Genomic DNA, 15,145 nt, shown 5'->3' on the forward strand with positions numbered 1-15,145 from the left:
TTGCAGTCTTGAAGAGAGCACTGTTTTAAAAACAGAGAAAAGTTGTATGCAGTTTTTTAAAAACTATTATTAGAATTCAAAAGCCAGAGAACTGTTAAGAGTTCAGTAACTCAGAAAGGGTGAACCAGAATTCATGGCTGATTACAAATTATTTATTCCCAGGTTAAAATGTATTATCTTAAGAGCATCACAATTCCTGTTAGGGAAGGTGTTATCTTTATTTAGAAAGAGAATGCAATGGACAATTTGGGTCTGAAAACAGGGCCCACAGGCAGGGTCTTGATGGAGAGAGCAGTTCAAAGGGCAGTCTCATTTTCCCTTATTAGAAAATGTGAAGGATCGGGGAAGAAGGGTATTTCCAAAAAAAGGAGAAGGAGGGCTAAGCTAGGGGAGTGTGGGAGCCCACTCACCCGCAATTACAAGAGCCAACGAGGCACATCTTGTCGAAGCCCCACATTCAGTAACGCCCAGTTGGTAGGCTGAAGTCAGCTGCAGTGGGAGTATTTACACCATGGAAATTGCAAATGTTACAAATCAAAGCTTTTTTTTAGAGTGAGTTGTGAAGTATTTACCATCACACGGCTGACGAAGCCATGGGATAGGAGGCAAAAGAGTGGGATAATGGGCGAGAAATATTTTAAACTCAGAGATGCTAAATATTCTATTTTAAGTTGCTGGTTTTGCCTCAACTAAAATTTCCTTATGTTCCCAATTTTCAGTAAAGTCCACTATAGAAATAAACACCTTGGGTGGATGTAGTGTGTGTGTTTACGTGTGTGTGTGTGTGTGTGTGTGTGTGTGTGTGTGTAAAATATGGAATAGGGCTGAATTCCATATTAGAGATGAAGAAGTGCAGAACAGGGAGCAAATCTGCTGGCTGCTGAAAGGATCCACGTACAAAACAAATTCAATGACAGTGGGAGCCTGCGACCATGGGTGATCGGGAAAAGGGGCAGAGAAAACAAGATGCTTGATGTTCCCCACTCCACACGGGGTTCAAGCCAACTGCACACGAATCTTGAAAGCAGAGAGCCTCCTGACCTCTGGGTTACAGAATTAATTGTAATTTAGTGCCTGTGTGTTTTATCACCTCAACTGTCTGTGCAATAAAAAAAACCCTCCTGTATACCATGATGTACACAAAGATCCTTAGCAAAACAACTCCCAGAAACTTCGGAAAATGACTCATTAGTCTCCATGAGGAAACCAATCTTTCAGAAATGGTGATTTCTAGGCTGAATGGTGTCAGGTGAGCCTTGTTACCGGGGTAGCTGTTCCTCACTTTACTGTGGCCCAAGAATAAAATGACCTAAGCCTTTCTACATGGCTCTTTCTCATACTTTATTAAAATGTTGGGCAAGTTTTTTTTAATATCAGTACAACACCATATATTATTATCAGCTTATGATGATAATAATAAAAAAGTAATTCATGACAGTATCTTTAATAGTTCAAGAATATCAAATGTCTTAAAAAGCTTGAAACATACCTTGAGGATTCTTGCTTCTAGATTTCTGACTAGGTCTTGGCAAATTGCAGAAACAAAATATTGGTACAATGCAAGAAGAGGCAGAATCTACCAACAGAAAAACACTCTGTTTTGAAACGTATTTTATCAAGTTAATAACCTAATAATACAATTTAGCCAAATACTGATGTAAGAGATGTTATGCAAAATTGTGATTGATTTTTCCACCTTAGAAGACTGTACTGTTTGGTATAAGTGAAATGATCTGCCTAACATATGTTTCATAATTTTATTAGAATTTTAAAGTGCTATCAGTGACTTAACAGTTCCAAGTAGATGCTACTTGATACCAAAAACCTAGGTTTCACATTTCCTTAAGCACGGAAAAATAAAAATCCAGTTAATCATCTTCCTTGAAAAAAAATTATTTCAACATATACGTATGAATTACTGAGGCCTGTGGAAACATTCTAGCAAATGAGCTACCAAATAAATGCAAAATTTAAAGCAAAGGAACTCACATCCATGTCCCCTAATAGCTTCTACTTATTCGTCTCAATGTCAGCTATTTGTCGCCAACTGGAATATCTCCATCATCAAAAAATATTTACAACAGGCCTGTTATATGTCAGACACTGTTGAATGAGAAAAAAAATCTAAGTCCTTGCCTTCATAGAGCATATATTCTACTGATTAAAACACAAGCTTACTCTTCATATAACATTTTTATTTTCCTAAAATTAACCCCAAAGTTCAAGTCTTCTTGGAGTCCCATGGATATATGTGAAAGCTTACAGACTATCAATTTTTCAATTGACCAAACCAGTATCCAGCTAAAGGCAGGTGTTGAGGGACAGTTTTGCCTAGACTTCTGAACAGCTCCTGATCTCAACTTAAAACTGAAGCTCAGTCCCTACAACTGGGTCCTGCTCCATCAAAGGCAGATGGAGCAAGAAGGGGCACTGGGATCCTTATTATTTAGCAAACTATTTCCCATGATCCCACAGCATTGGGTCCCCTAGCAAATTTTATATGTTACAGCTGTCTCCTTAGCCACTGGGCTCCTCCTGGAAGGTAGTGTAATAGAAAATGGAAACTGTTTACATCTTGCAAGTTTAGCTAAGGAATCTCATTGTCAGTCAACTGGTGGCTGCTAACAGCAACAGCTTTTGAAAAGGACTAAAACTGGTCTTAAATGATTTCAAACATAACACAATACGTTTTTCTACAATGGTGCTCTACAAACATAACACAATACTTTTTTCTGTAATTAATGCAGCACAAAATGAGTTGGCTATTACCTTTGAGATTGTTTCTTTTCTTTAGTGACAAATAAAAACATACCATTTTATTGCTGCCAATTGCTCAATTATTCAGAAAAATGTTCTCAATTCCTTAAGCTTCAGAGAAAAAAGTCTCATCTCTTTTCCAGGGCAGGGATATGTATTATATATGAATATGACTAGGCAGCTAAAAGTTACCCAGGGGATAAAAACTATTTTCTAAATCCAGAAATGAATCCCCTTAACAAGAGAGGAGCACCATTTTGCTATTTTTTTCTAATAAACAATTTTTTGCCAAATCTGCCAAGTGTTAAAAGCATGTATCAACCTTTTCACTTTAACATATGACATTATAATTTAACAACTAATATCAGGGGGCAGTAAATCTTTTCAAGATAAGGAGAGAGTGAACTTAGAACAAGAGAAAATAATACATGAGATAAAAGAAAGTAAGTATGAAAATTATAGAGGAAAGGGAAAGAAGCAGAAAAAGAGAAAGAACATATATTAACAAGCAAACACAGGGGAAAAGAGATACAGAGGTAGAGGAAATAGCACAGAGGAAGAAAAAAGGACAAATACGATAAAGGAGGAAAATATAAAATAATCAACAGAACACCCTAATTTATGTTTAAAATGCAGTCAACTTCAAATTTATGAGATACATACTATGGTTTATTTCCCTAAAGGAAAAGAGAGTTGTATTTGGGTTTTATTTTAATTTCCTAGGATATTAAGAAGTGTCTGTCTTTAATTTCACAGTTAGAATCTGTTTTTCACTTAGATGTGCCCTTAACACAGAAAAGACAAGACACAAAGATAAATTTATCTCAATAAAGAAATACTCCCAGGGTTTCGATACTGATATGACCTGCATGACTTAATGCAGTGAAGTTATAAGTGCACTAGATTCCTGTGTTTGAGACCAGTGCAACATTCTAGTCAATTTCACCAAATGTCTTCTAAAAAAGGTAAAATAATAGAGTAAAATAAGAGAACAAAATCAAATAGGCATGGCTATTGTACCCAAAAGGCAATGCAAACAGTGATGTCAAAAGAAAGAATATTAATTAATATGTTTCATCTTGAAGTACAGATCTGAATCCCGAAAATAGAGTTTAAAAGTTAAATAGGAACTGACCAAAACTACATTATTAAAACTTGAAAAGTATAAGGTAAATGGGGTAAGATACCACAGTGAATTAAGATTTGTCGATTTTACAAATCACTTACTATTAGATTTTGCTTAGCAAAGTGCAGTTCGCGGATTACGTAATACAGACTTGCAACTACAGAGCAGATGTCAGCCCGGTATCTGTCCGAGAAGAGCTCGATGCCGGGAAGAAGCTGAGTGATTTCATACTGAGCATAGCAACGTTCAGCTTTAGGGTGTAGAAGTGTGGTTCTAAGCAAACCCTGTAAATGAAAAAGGTGAAATGAAGAGCTGCAACTTGCATCTGCAACAACGAGAGAGAAAGATAAGTACATGTATTACTTCCCAAAGTGCTTTGCGTATGCCTAGCACACTGTATCCTGTAATAAATGATACTTATCAATATCCTCATGACTATAGGTTCCAAATGCTTTTACCACTCAAGATGGGCCTTTTAAATTCCATGGTAGTTGAATAATTATCATTTTAAGAAGAAATTATATTAAGTTATCATTTGTTGAGGGTCAATTTTGTGTTGGGCACTCTTGGTAAATTCTTTGTAAATATTATCTCATTTAATCTTCACTTAACCTACCCCTAGAAGGAAGGATTATTATCTCACAAGTGATATAACTGAGGCTTAAACAATTAACTTCTCTGAGGTCACACAGCTAATGATGGCAAAAAGAAGATTCAAAGTCATGTCTATGTAACTCAAAAATGTATGTTCTTTCCACTATACCAACCTATATAAGTAGAGGAAAGAAAAACATATTTCAGAAGTCTAAATCAAGCAGAGGTAATTTTGAATTTTTATTGAATTAAGTAAAAAGTTGATTTGTTTAATTGACCAATATTTCTTAGGTAATTTATATGACCAACGTTGTACCAGACATTCAGAAACAAGATGAATACACAAAATCAAATTGTACATTTAGGAGTGCTTCTTATGTTATCTTAAACAATTAACATTTCTTGATGACAAATGCATCATAAAGTTATTTTAATGTATATATCTGGAACAAAGTTTAATCAAATTGCTCATTAAACTTATGATACCTAGTCTAAAATATTACAGTTGTTTAATTTTTAGTTTTACAAATTTTCTTTAAAATCATAAAAAGAGCAGGTTTTAAAAATAAATCCCCCAGCTAATTTTAATTTTAAGTGTCATATTACAAAGAAATGATGTCCACGTTTAAGCAAAAAATTACTTATTTCTAAAATATAAACAGCATTATCTTCAGGAATGAGGAATATCAGAAGAAAGTAAAGGATGCAATAGAAGGAATCCAATTCGGATTATTATTCCCTTTGCATCCTTGCCTCTTCCACCTTTTCCCTTTGAAGCACAGGCCAGAAGTGTATGGAACATAAGAAAATTGAAAACTCTGGCCATATGCTCATCCAGATTTCATAAGCTACTAGACTCCTTAGAACAAGGGTGTCCCATCCTTCAAAGTAAACAGAACCTTCAGGAGACTGCAGAGGCCCCTGGCTATGTTCCCAAATCTTAGAATGTCTTGTATTTCAGATAAAAGCTCCTTTCTTCTTCAGTAAAGTCAAACCCAAATCCTAAGAACTGCAGACACTCTACTTATATAGTCTTCAACTTATTTTTTGCTTTCATTATATGGTATATTTTACATCACACAATTGAGCAAAACTTTATTTAGAGATGAGGCAACTTAAGGCAACCCTTTAGACTCAGTCAGATTCCCTTCACTGCTCATTAGTAAAATGACATTACGAAGGACAGGAGACTTAGTTTCCTTATCTGTAAAACTCCTCCTCCTGTAGCCAAAATGAAAAAAGTGACTCTGCTGAATACCATGCCACAGGGGTTCAGCCATTGAAGGAAAGACGGGCTTATGATATTTAACCAAGGTTCATGCTATTTCCCTACGTGCAAGTTTTATGAATATGCTAAACCACTTTTTTTTTTTTTTTTTTTTTTTACTGACTGCATGGTCCGGCTACTGTAAAAAGGTATACAGGAAGTGTTACCTGAAAGAGTAACCCGGACAAAAGGCAAGAGTTGGTTCTCTTTTCAACGTCCAATGTCTGAATAAATCTAAGTATAAGAAAAAGAAACATTCATAGACAATGTTCCAGGACTATTTTTATATAAATACATCTCTAATACTCATAGATTTTCCAAAATTAAAATAATCTTTGTGATTCTAAAAGTGCTACATACTCATATAAGATCTAGGACATAGAAAGATAGAAAAAAAATAAAATGAAAAGTCACCTATAATCCTACCACCTAAACATGATTACTGGTAACATTTTGGCCACTTTCCTTCTAGATTTTCTTCTACATACAATAATACACATGCACACTCACAGTAAGACTAAAATTATGCAATACATATTATTTTATAAACAAATTTTTTATTCTTGGACATAATGAGTTACATCATTATTTTACAGATTTTAATATTTTTATCATATGCATGTACCATAATACTAAAATATCCATCTCCATTTTGGTTTTTTCCAACGCTGAAATAAACATTGTTGTACCTACATTTCTGAGCACTTGTCCTATTAATTCCACTGGATAAATCCCTAGAAGTGGAATTTTGGGGAAAAGGAGGTGCACAATTTTAAATCAAATTTTTGATGAGTACAATTAAAAAATTTCCTCCCATAGATTTAAACAATGTGTTTCCTCACCAGCAGTATATTATGGATCCATCGATGACATTAAGTCCTTCCACCAAAGATTAAGGTAATATCTCTGTGTTTACTACTGTCTCATTTTACGTCCCTTAGTAGAGTTTGAGTTTTCTTTACATGGGTCTTGAAACTCAAATTTGCAACTGTAAACCACATTACTCTTCTAAATCTTATTTCAATAACACCAGTGGGCTTCACTATATTAATAACTTCGTCAGTCTAAGTTCAGCTTCTCTATGTGGTGCTTTACCTTCTGAACAGTGGGGGGAGAAGTTTCTTCTCCTCAAGGAGTCTCCAAGAACAGCCAAAGCCCCTGGAGTATCACAGAGCCTTTGGAAGTTCAGACTTCCAGCTGGGTAACCAGGAAATGACTTTCTGTTGATTGAAAACCACTAAGTAAAAACTTCAGAGGCTCAGAGAAGCTGAGGTGTCCTCTGGCAGGAATGCTATAGCTGTTCTTTTCAAGCTGGGAACCTTCCTCAGCTTTTCTATTCTCTGCTGCCAAGCTCTACTAACTTATAAACTCAAACTTGCGTGGGGATCGTGTGTGTGTGTGTGTGTGTGTGTGTGTGTGTGTGTGTGTATGTGTGTGTAAGGAAGAGTTCCGTCCCAGGAGTGGTAAAAAAAAAAAAAAATCAAACTTGACAGAGTTTTAAAAAAAATCTTTAAATGTTTGATATTTTTTAAGTGGTAATTCCTTACTTCCCCTGTTCAAATGCTAATTTTCTGAAAACAGTGTGATTATTAACTAGGACAAGTTATTATTTTTAAAAACTTTCTCTACAGCTCAAAATACTATGCAGATTTTTGCCTACCACGCCCTAAAATGTAACTAGAGAGGTAAAGGAAACCTGTACCTCCACTCTCTTCATACTTCCTAAATTTCGCACATTAATCAAATATTTAAGATATCTGTGAGTGCTAACTAGGTATAAGGCATTGTGATGGGCTTTCCCATATGTTACATGTGGCAGGTTGAATAATGCCCCCCACAAAGAAATCAACGGCCTAATCCCCCAAACCTATGCATATGTTACTCCACGTGGCAAAAAACAAACAAAAACCCCAAAACCAAAAAACTTTGCAGATGTGATTAAATTAAGGGCCTTGAGATAGGGAAGTTATCCTGAATTACTGGGTTCAATGTAATCACAATGATCCTTATAAGAGAAAGGCAGGAGGGTCAGAGTCAGAGAAGATGTGAGGACGGAAACAGAGCTCGGAGAGAGAGAAAGATGACAGGCTCTTGGTCCTGAAGACAGAAGATGGAGCCATGAGCTGAGGAATGCAGGAGGCCTCTAGAAGTTGGAACATGCAAGAACACATCGTCCCCTAGAGCCTCCGGAGGGAGCTCAGCCCTGCCAACACATTGATTTTAGGACTTCTGCCCCCCATAACTGTAAGACAATAAATCTGTATTGTTTTAGGGCACTAAATTTGTGGTAATTTGTTATACCACTAATAGGAAACTAATACAGTCTGTGTTACGGGCTAAATCATGTGACCCACTGCACCCTGAAATTCATATGTTGAAGTCCTAACCCCTAGTGCCTCAGAAGGTGACTATACTTAGAAATAGGTCTTTAAAGAGGTAATCATGTTAAAATGAGGTCATTAGGGTGGGCCCTAATCCAATATGATTGATGGCCTTATAAGAAGAGCAGATTAGGACACACACATGCACAGACGGAAGACCATGTGAGGACAGAGTGAGAAGACAGCCACCTACAAGCAGGGAGAGAGGACTCAGAAGAAACCAGGCCTGTCAACACCTTGATCTCGGATGTCAAGCCTCCAGAATTGTGAGACAATAAATTGCTCACAGATTGGTACTCTGTTGCTAGTTTGTACTAGCAAACTAATACAGTGTGTCATGTAATTCCTGTCACCACAGTTTACAAATGAGAACAACTGAGGCTCAGGCAGGATGAGTAACTTGCTGGGGGCCCTAAAGTTAGGCCCTAGTCATCCTGCCTCTACGCTGTTATTCTTTCTCAAATACCAACCGTTCATCCACTCGTTCATTCATTCAACAAGTAGTTATTGAATCCCATCTCCATGCCAGGCACTCGGGATACACTGGTGAACAGAACAAAGACCTATGCCCACATGGTTCTCACACTCCAGGTGTGGCAGGTGTTAACAGGAAGAGGAGATGGCCATCAACAAGAAACAGCACAAATAAGTAAGCCATATAAGCCTGTATGATATGGACACAGCTGCCCGGGAACCCAGTGCATGTGAGGTGTGGCACCCTACATGGCACGGGTGGGCAGCCCACAAAGGAGGCGACAGCTACGACACAGACCACTCCATCGTCACACTCACTGTGCTATCTTCGCTGATATCACCGCCCCTTGCAAACATCCCCAAATGCCAACTTTTGACAGAAACTCCTCACTGTAGTCTTTGGAACCTGGAGGTGAACGGCTGTCAGTGGCATTGGTGAGTGAGCTGCCATACTCCTTCCATGTATGGAGCACGTCTTGTTTTCTGAATATGTCATCAAGAGCTTGACTCCAACATTTAAAAGCAGCCCTAAAACAGAAATAGAGCATGCAGCAGCATGTTTTCTGAGATCCGTGTTATTAAATCTATCTTCCAAAAGGGAAAGCAAATGCACTGAAGAGACATTTTAATTAAAATGTTAGAGAATGGATCTATACCATTTATTGCTCATAACCATTTCTCTCAGGTAGCATTTGATGAATAAAATGCAGCAATGGAATATTATCAACAGACTAAAATTTATGAAAGGCAGTATTTTTCACAATAATTAAACATTTTTTCAGCTGAACAAAGTTTCCCTTGTTTTACTGACTCCTAAAAGCTACCTTTTCTTTTGTGCGAAGACAAGAAGACTTCCAAGTTCATGCAATGCCTGAACGTTAAGACTTCTTTCATTGCTGGTTTGCAGAACATCTGTATTTTTAATCAAGTGAAAGAACAAATGTCAGTCCCTGGAAAATATTTCCTGTATATTTTCAAGAATATTTTAAATTGCCTTATACCTTAACTGTGTAGATAAGCAAACTTCAAGCTAATAGAGCCTTTAAATGTCACACAATATGGGTAGAGAAAGAGAGCAAACGATGTTCTATTTTAATGTCATGGAGTGGGAGATCGGGTCAAAGAGGTGGGAAACGGGAGAAAGTACAGTAAGAGTCGGGCAGGTTGAGATGGTGAAAGAGAAAAATCCAGAAAAAGTGTGCAAGGCAGAAAGGGCTGGGTATATATATATGGCAATGTGTGCGGCCGGAATACGCTTTCTGGGGAGGGTGAAGAAGCGGGTAGTGGTAAGATTACGGAGGCATCTGAGTGCCACGTGGAGAAATGTGGACACTATTCTACAGCACATGGGAAGCGCTGAACAGTTTGTTTTTGATCAGGGATGTGACAGGAGCACAGCACTTTGGATTCTTCCTTTACCCAAATGCAAAAAAGCACATCTTGAACAGTACCTGAATTTGTTGTTTTCTGATGAATACATGCATTCCAGGATGTGTAGCCAAAAAACCCAACTAACATGGTAATGGTTTCTAATGAGGGCAGCAATGTCCGCTAGAGGGTATTTTAGAAATTTGAGGAGGGTTTTGTTAGTTGTCACAATGGGGCATCTGCTAGTATTTCCTAGGTAAGGACCTGACACTTGATGGCCTGCCATGCACAGAACCTTCCCCCACAGTGAGGAAAAAGGTGAGAAACCTATTTATAATTATTTGAGTCTAACATCTAACTTCATTTCATAGAAAGGGTATGTTTGCGTGTGTTCAAAATGCTCTGAGTTTTCCAGAAATGCAACCACTGTAATATTTTGTTTTGTCCAGAATGGCCTAGATTTGCCATTTTAGAACATCATGTCACCAAAATTAGCAATGCTGATAGTACCTGAGTTACCAATACACCTGTCTCAGTCTGCATTCGTAGCTGTCACATTCATGTGTATCCTGTATAGTTTACATACTGTATGTGAGCATCTGATTGCTTCTCTATACCTCTAGTGCCTAAGCTCTTACATACCAACAAATAGATTCTTTTATTATAAAGTTATTTCATTTTAGTTACCCTTCATTTTATATTTAGAGCTTCATATTGATTTTTAAAAATAATGTGCATAGGAAGAATAAAGGGGGAGTTACAAAATGTCTGTTATAAAAAAAGGGGGGACGTTGGGTCTACAACATGGACTGAATTTATACTGCTGAATTTGTAGAAAAACCAAATCAAGTGGAAAGACAAGGAAAATGCAATCAGCTGGGGCAGAGCAAAAGCACATAACAGTGGCCACATCTCGACAAATGGTTCACAGATTCAGTTAAGGTGGGATGGATGGGACGGTGCCTAGAATCTCACAATGGTGACAGCCAATCTGGGAAAGTGGGTGATGGGAGGGGCTGGAAGCTGCTTGTCTTGATGCTGCTCTGTCACTGTCCACGAGGGTGTGATGAATAGATTCTATGTTCAAGCTCTTTCATCCTACTCTACAGATAACATTTCAGTTACAGTCTAGCACAGGGAACTATATTCAATATCTTGTAATAACCTATAATGGAAAAGAATCTGAAAAAAATATATATATATATTGATATATAACTGAATCACTTTGCTGTACAGCCAAAACTACCACAATATTACAAATACCTATACTTTGATAAAAAAATAAATTTAAAAAAGATAATATTTCAAGACCAAATGCAATCTCAACATTAATGTGACAGATCATATTGAAAATGAACACATAATGAATAAATCTTACTAATAGTTTCATAATAAGAAGAAATTACGAGTCCAAGTTGTGAGGAGGGAAGTTTGCTTTTCTCCACTGAGCTGAAAACTTGGAAGTGCTCCTGAGAAAGGTCAGGAGGTGTTGGCATGTGCATCTCTTCTGTCCCAAGGCAAAACTCCACCTTTCTGGTAGTGAATTTTAAATTGTTCGTTCCTCCTTTGTCTCCTAAATTCATGAAAAAAATTTAAAAGAAACTTAAAAATGGAGAAAGAAGGGAAGTTGATGAGGAGGAAAAAAGTAGAAGTGGAAAAGGAGAAGGAAGGAAGGGTTTTGTACAGAGCTGAGACTCATTTGCAGCTCGAAGGACACTATTTCCTTAAACTTCGTATCTTGAATCATTTCTGAAGAGCCCAGGTGTGTGATGTGCTCTACACTTGTGTTACCTCATAAGGAACAGCACAGAGGGGCAGTTTGCTGGAAAGTAAATGTTGAGATAATGCTTTGCTCCTCATAGGGACTGGCAGAAGTTGCACAGGTTTTGAGTTTGCCTTTTTTAAAAGAGTTTCCAACAGTAAGATGTTAGTTTGCCTCTGGGGCAGAGACCTCTGGGATAGAAGCAGTGCAGAGGTACTTCTGACCTGAGGGGAGAAAAAAAATGGGAAAGAACCTGTCTCTGTATAAGATCAGAGAACACACAGGAAAAAAAAAAAAAAAAGGAAAAATATTCTAGGGGAAGTAGTCAAAAACCTCAGAGACAGAGAAGCTAAAATGGATTTAGGTCTACAGCCCAAGGACTGGGGATAAACTGCTGAGAATATCTTAGTACCAGGTGAAATTTAGATTTAGGCAGCGTAAACCATTCTTAGGAATTGTATTTGCTTTTTTAATTCATGTCCTTAACCACTGTTAGTGTACATCATACTTGAAAGAAGTTTAAACATGATGTGGAGGGCCAATTTAATGTAATGTGTGTCTTTGGACAATACAACCAAAAACTGTGGGTACATATCATAGTAAGTGCCTTTTGCGGGGAGAAGGGGCAGCAACAAGAATGAATATATATTGATACATACATACATACAAACATATATACATACATAAATAAAACTTGTCAGTGGTTGTAAAAAAAAAAATTGGTCAAATTTCTAATAGATCAGTTCAGAGACTATTAGCATCTTAGTTAGATGCTAAATTTAAATCTATTATTAATAACTTTAAAATACAATTATTTTAAGTTTATTCATTTAAATTTATTCTTTAAGTTTATTCTTATTATTCTGATAAATGTGAACAGTAAGTATTATAAACACAAATTAGGGTTTTAACAAATTTTAAATTACCTAAATGTAGATAATTTGAGATTTTTCTCGGCCTGAATTTGAGTATCTTCTTTCTCTCTGAGGTTACCACTTAACCACTTGAAGTCCTGCTTTGACTGAGTTTACAAATCAATAGATTTTGAGAAGGAAGAAAACAAGTGTAATGTAACCAAGAACAGTGAATATCTTTTTTTTAAGCTAAAAGAAATCTCTAAGATCAAAATCTGTGGTATTAATAAGAAATCTTACGAGATGTGTATATTAAAATGCATCCCTTTCTTAGACATTGATAAAGTAGTGTTTTGGTAAAAGACTGTAGTTAATTCGATATGAAACAATTCATCTACTTATAAAAATAAAACAAGACTAGAGCACTGCTTCTGTATTTACTCCGCTTAGGGATTATGCTCGTTTCACAGAAGGCAGAGAAGCAGATGAGTGAGGCAGTGCTTTGGTTGGAATAAAGTGTGAGAAACAGAGATGTAATCCACTAGACAAGAAGAAGAAAGTGAAAGGCAGCAGGGAGTGGGCATGGAAGTGGGGGAAGGAGGGACCTATGGCAGAACACAGTACACCCACGGGGTGGTACCCTGGGTAAATAAAGAGGAAGGGATGCAGAGCAAGTACAGTCAGCCCTCCATTTCTGGGGATGCAGAACCATAGATACGGGGGGCGGGGGAGGGGAGCTGACTGTAAGAGACGTGTACATCCACGGATTTTGGTATCCACAGGGGGTCCTAGAACCAATTCCCCGCAGATGCCGAGGAACAACTGTATTTTACCTTGTGTCTGGGCAAGAAATAACGAAAGCAACTTTCTGCTGTGTCGGATTGATCTGTTGCGATATTTGGATTTTTCCAAGGTCTCTCTAAAACATCTCAAAGTGTCTGTCACGTCCACGGGCACACAGAGGAGCTCTTCGGCTTTGCTGTATTCTGAAAGGAAAGGGAAGAGTCACGTGAGGGATGAAATGTTGCAGCAAGCCAACAAGCAGCAAAAGACTTTCTAATTCAGAGAATTTCTTGGGCCCAAACGAAAGCTGCTAAATTCAAAGCCCCCAGGTCTGCAGCAGTTGTTTCAACGTTCAGATCAAAATTTTTTTTTTGGTATATTTGACAGTTTTTTTAAAAAAGAAAAAAACTTAGAAAACTTTTGATTTGTATGAAATGCAAATAACTTTAGATCTTGCCAATTTTCCTAATAAAGTCTCCTACTTTTTCTTTTGCTGATCATAAAAGATGAAATAATCTACTCCTTTTCAGCAGCCTCTTCAAAGCCAAGGTGCCTTGGGAAGGAGACGAAAGGAGGAAACAAAGAAGCTTGGAGATGGGCAACTGCTCCCTTGAGAGAAGGAAAAGACAGCTTTCTAATACTGGAGGATGCAGAGGAAAGGAAGATGAAGCCATAAACGGGTATGGAACTACAAAGCAGTCCTGAAAAGTGGCCAGAAGGGCAGATGTTGGCAGAGAGCTGCTGTGAGGTCCCTGGAGAGGAAGTGACAGTCCCATAAATTAGGCTGCAGACCGGCTGCATACACCATGAAGCAGGCACACGGGAAAGAAGAAACACAGGCTTCAGATGAATAACAAATAAATTTACCCCTTCAACAAGCTGAGCAGGTCGAACATCTCCTGTAAAATCTGAGGTCTTGAGAGTGCAGCAACTTGCTAGGGAACAGGGCTATAAGAGGTTAAGGGGCGTGACCTCTGCCCTCAAGAAATTTACCGTTTAGCTGAAGCAAAGAGGCATTCTAACACTGGAGTATGAAAATCACCTTGACAGAAAGTATCTGGTTACATGTGAAAATGAGGGAAAGATAGAAGAGATAGATCAGTGTAGGCAGGAAAGGATGAGCAAGAAAGACTTCATGGGAGAGAAGCTATGCCAGCTGTGTCTTAGAGGATAGGGAAGGTCAGATCAGGAAGAAAGAGGCAAGGGGTTTCAGACAGCTAGAATAAGAATAGCTGAAGTTGATTAAGTGTTTATACTATGCCAGTGACTATTCTAAATAATTACTGTGATAGTCTCACTGAATCCTAGCAACACCCATAAGAGGGATGTACTATTATATCCTCATTTTACAGATGAGGAAAATCAGGCGTAGAGAAGTCTAGCAGCATCCCTTGGGTCACAGAACTAGTTTGTGCAAGGAGAGGGTGGGAGCAGGATTAAGGGTGGCGATTCAGGGCACAATGAGATGACATGGCCAGTCCTTTTGAACTGAGAAGGGTTTCCAGAGGCCTGAAGCCCTCGCTGAGCAAGCGGCCTTCATCCTCTTTAATGGGCAGTCAAGAAACGGTTTTGAGTAGGACCCCAGCAGAAAGAGGTAAGTGTTTCAGGAAGAGTTAGCCCACTGCTGTATGCACAGCAGCCTGCAATGGAAAGAGGGTGGTGACTGGGAGGTTGTGAAGTTATAACACAGACATTGTATGATGTGAACTTGACTGAGGTGGTAGCAGTGGAAACAAGGGAGGGACACAGGGAACATTCTAATGTTAGAAGCGACAGGAG

At 38.0% G+C, this 15,145-nt stretch overlaps 1 protein-coding gene across 2 annotated transcripts in view; it reads right to left on the reverse strand.

Annotated features, from left to right (window-relative positions):
* Nucleotides 1-15,145, reverse strand: part of CFAP54 (cilia and flagella associated protein 54) — a 301,722-nt gene that overhangs the window by 119,955 nt on the left and 166,622 nt on the right. Inside the window, exons 40-46 of one of the 2 annotated variants that reach the window (XM_019952057.3) lie at nt 13,417-13,569; nt 11,346-11,540; nt 9,424-9,511; nt 8,918-9,127; nt 5,912-5,978; nt 3,985-4,167; nt 1,490-1,576 (exon numbers count right to left, since the gene is read on the reverse strand). In XM_019952057.3, the coding sequence (XP_019807616.1) occupies nt 1,490-1,576; nt 3,985-4,167; nt 5,912-5,978; nt 8,918-9,127; nt 9,424-9,511; nt 11,346-11,540; nt 13,417-13,569 (983 nt within the window). The remainder of the gene's footprint in view (nt 1-1,489; nt 1,577-3,984; nt 4,168-5,911; nt 5,979-8,917; nt 9,128-9,423; nt 9,512-11,345; nt 11,541-13,416; nt 13,570-15,145) is intronic. The other variant, XM_073788328.1, reaches the window with a different exon arrangement.

This window comes from Tursiops truncatus, chromosome 11 (assembly GCF_011762595.2).
Source record: "Tursiops truncatus isolate mTurTru1 chromosome 11, mTurTru1.mat.Y, whole genome shotgun sequence".
Classification (NCBI taxonomy): Eukaryota; Metazoa; Chordata; class Mammalia; order Artiodactyla; family Delphinidae; genus Tursiops; species Tursiops truncatus.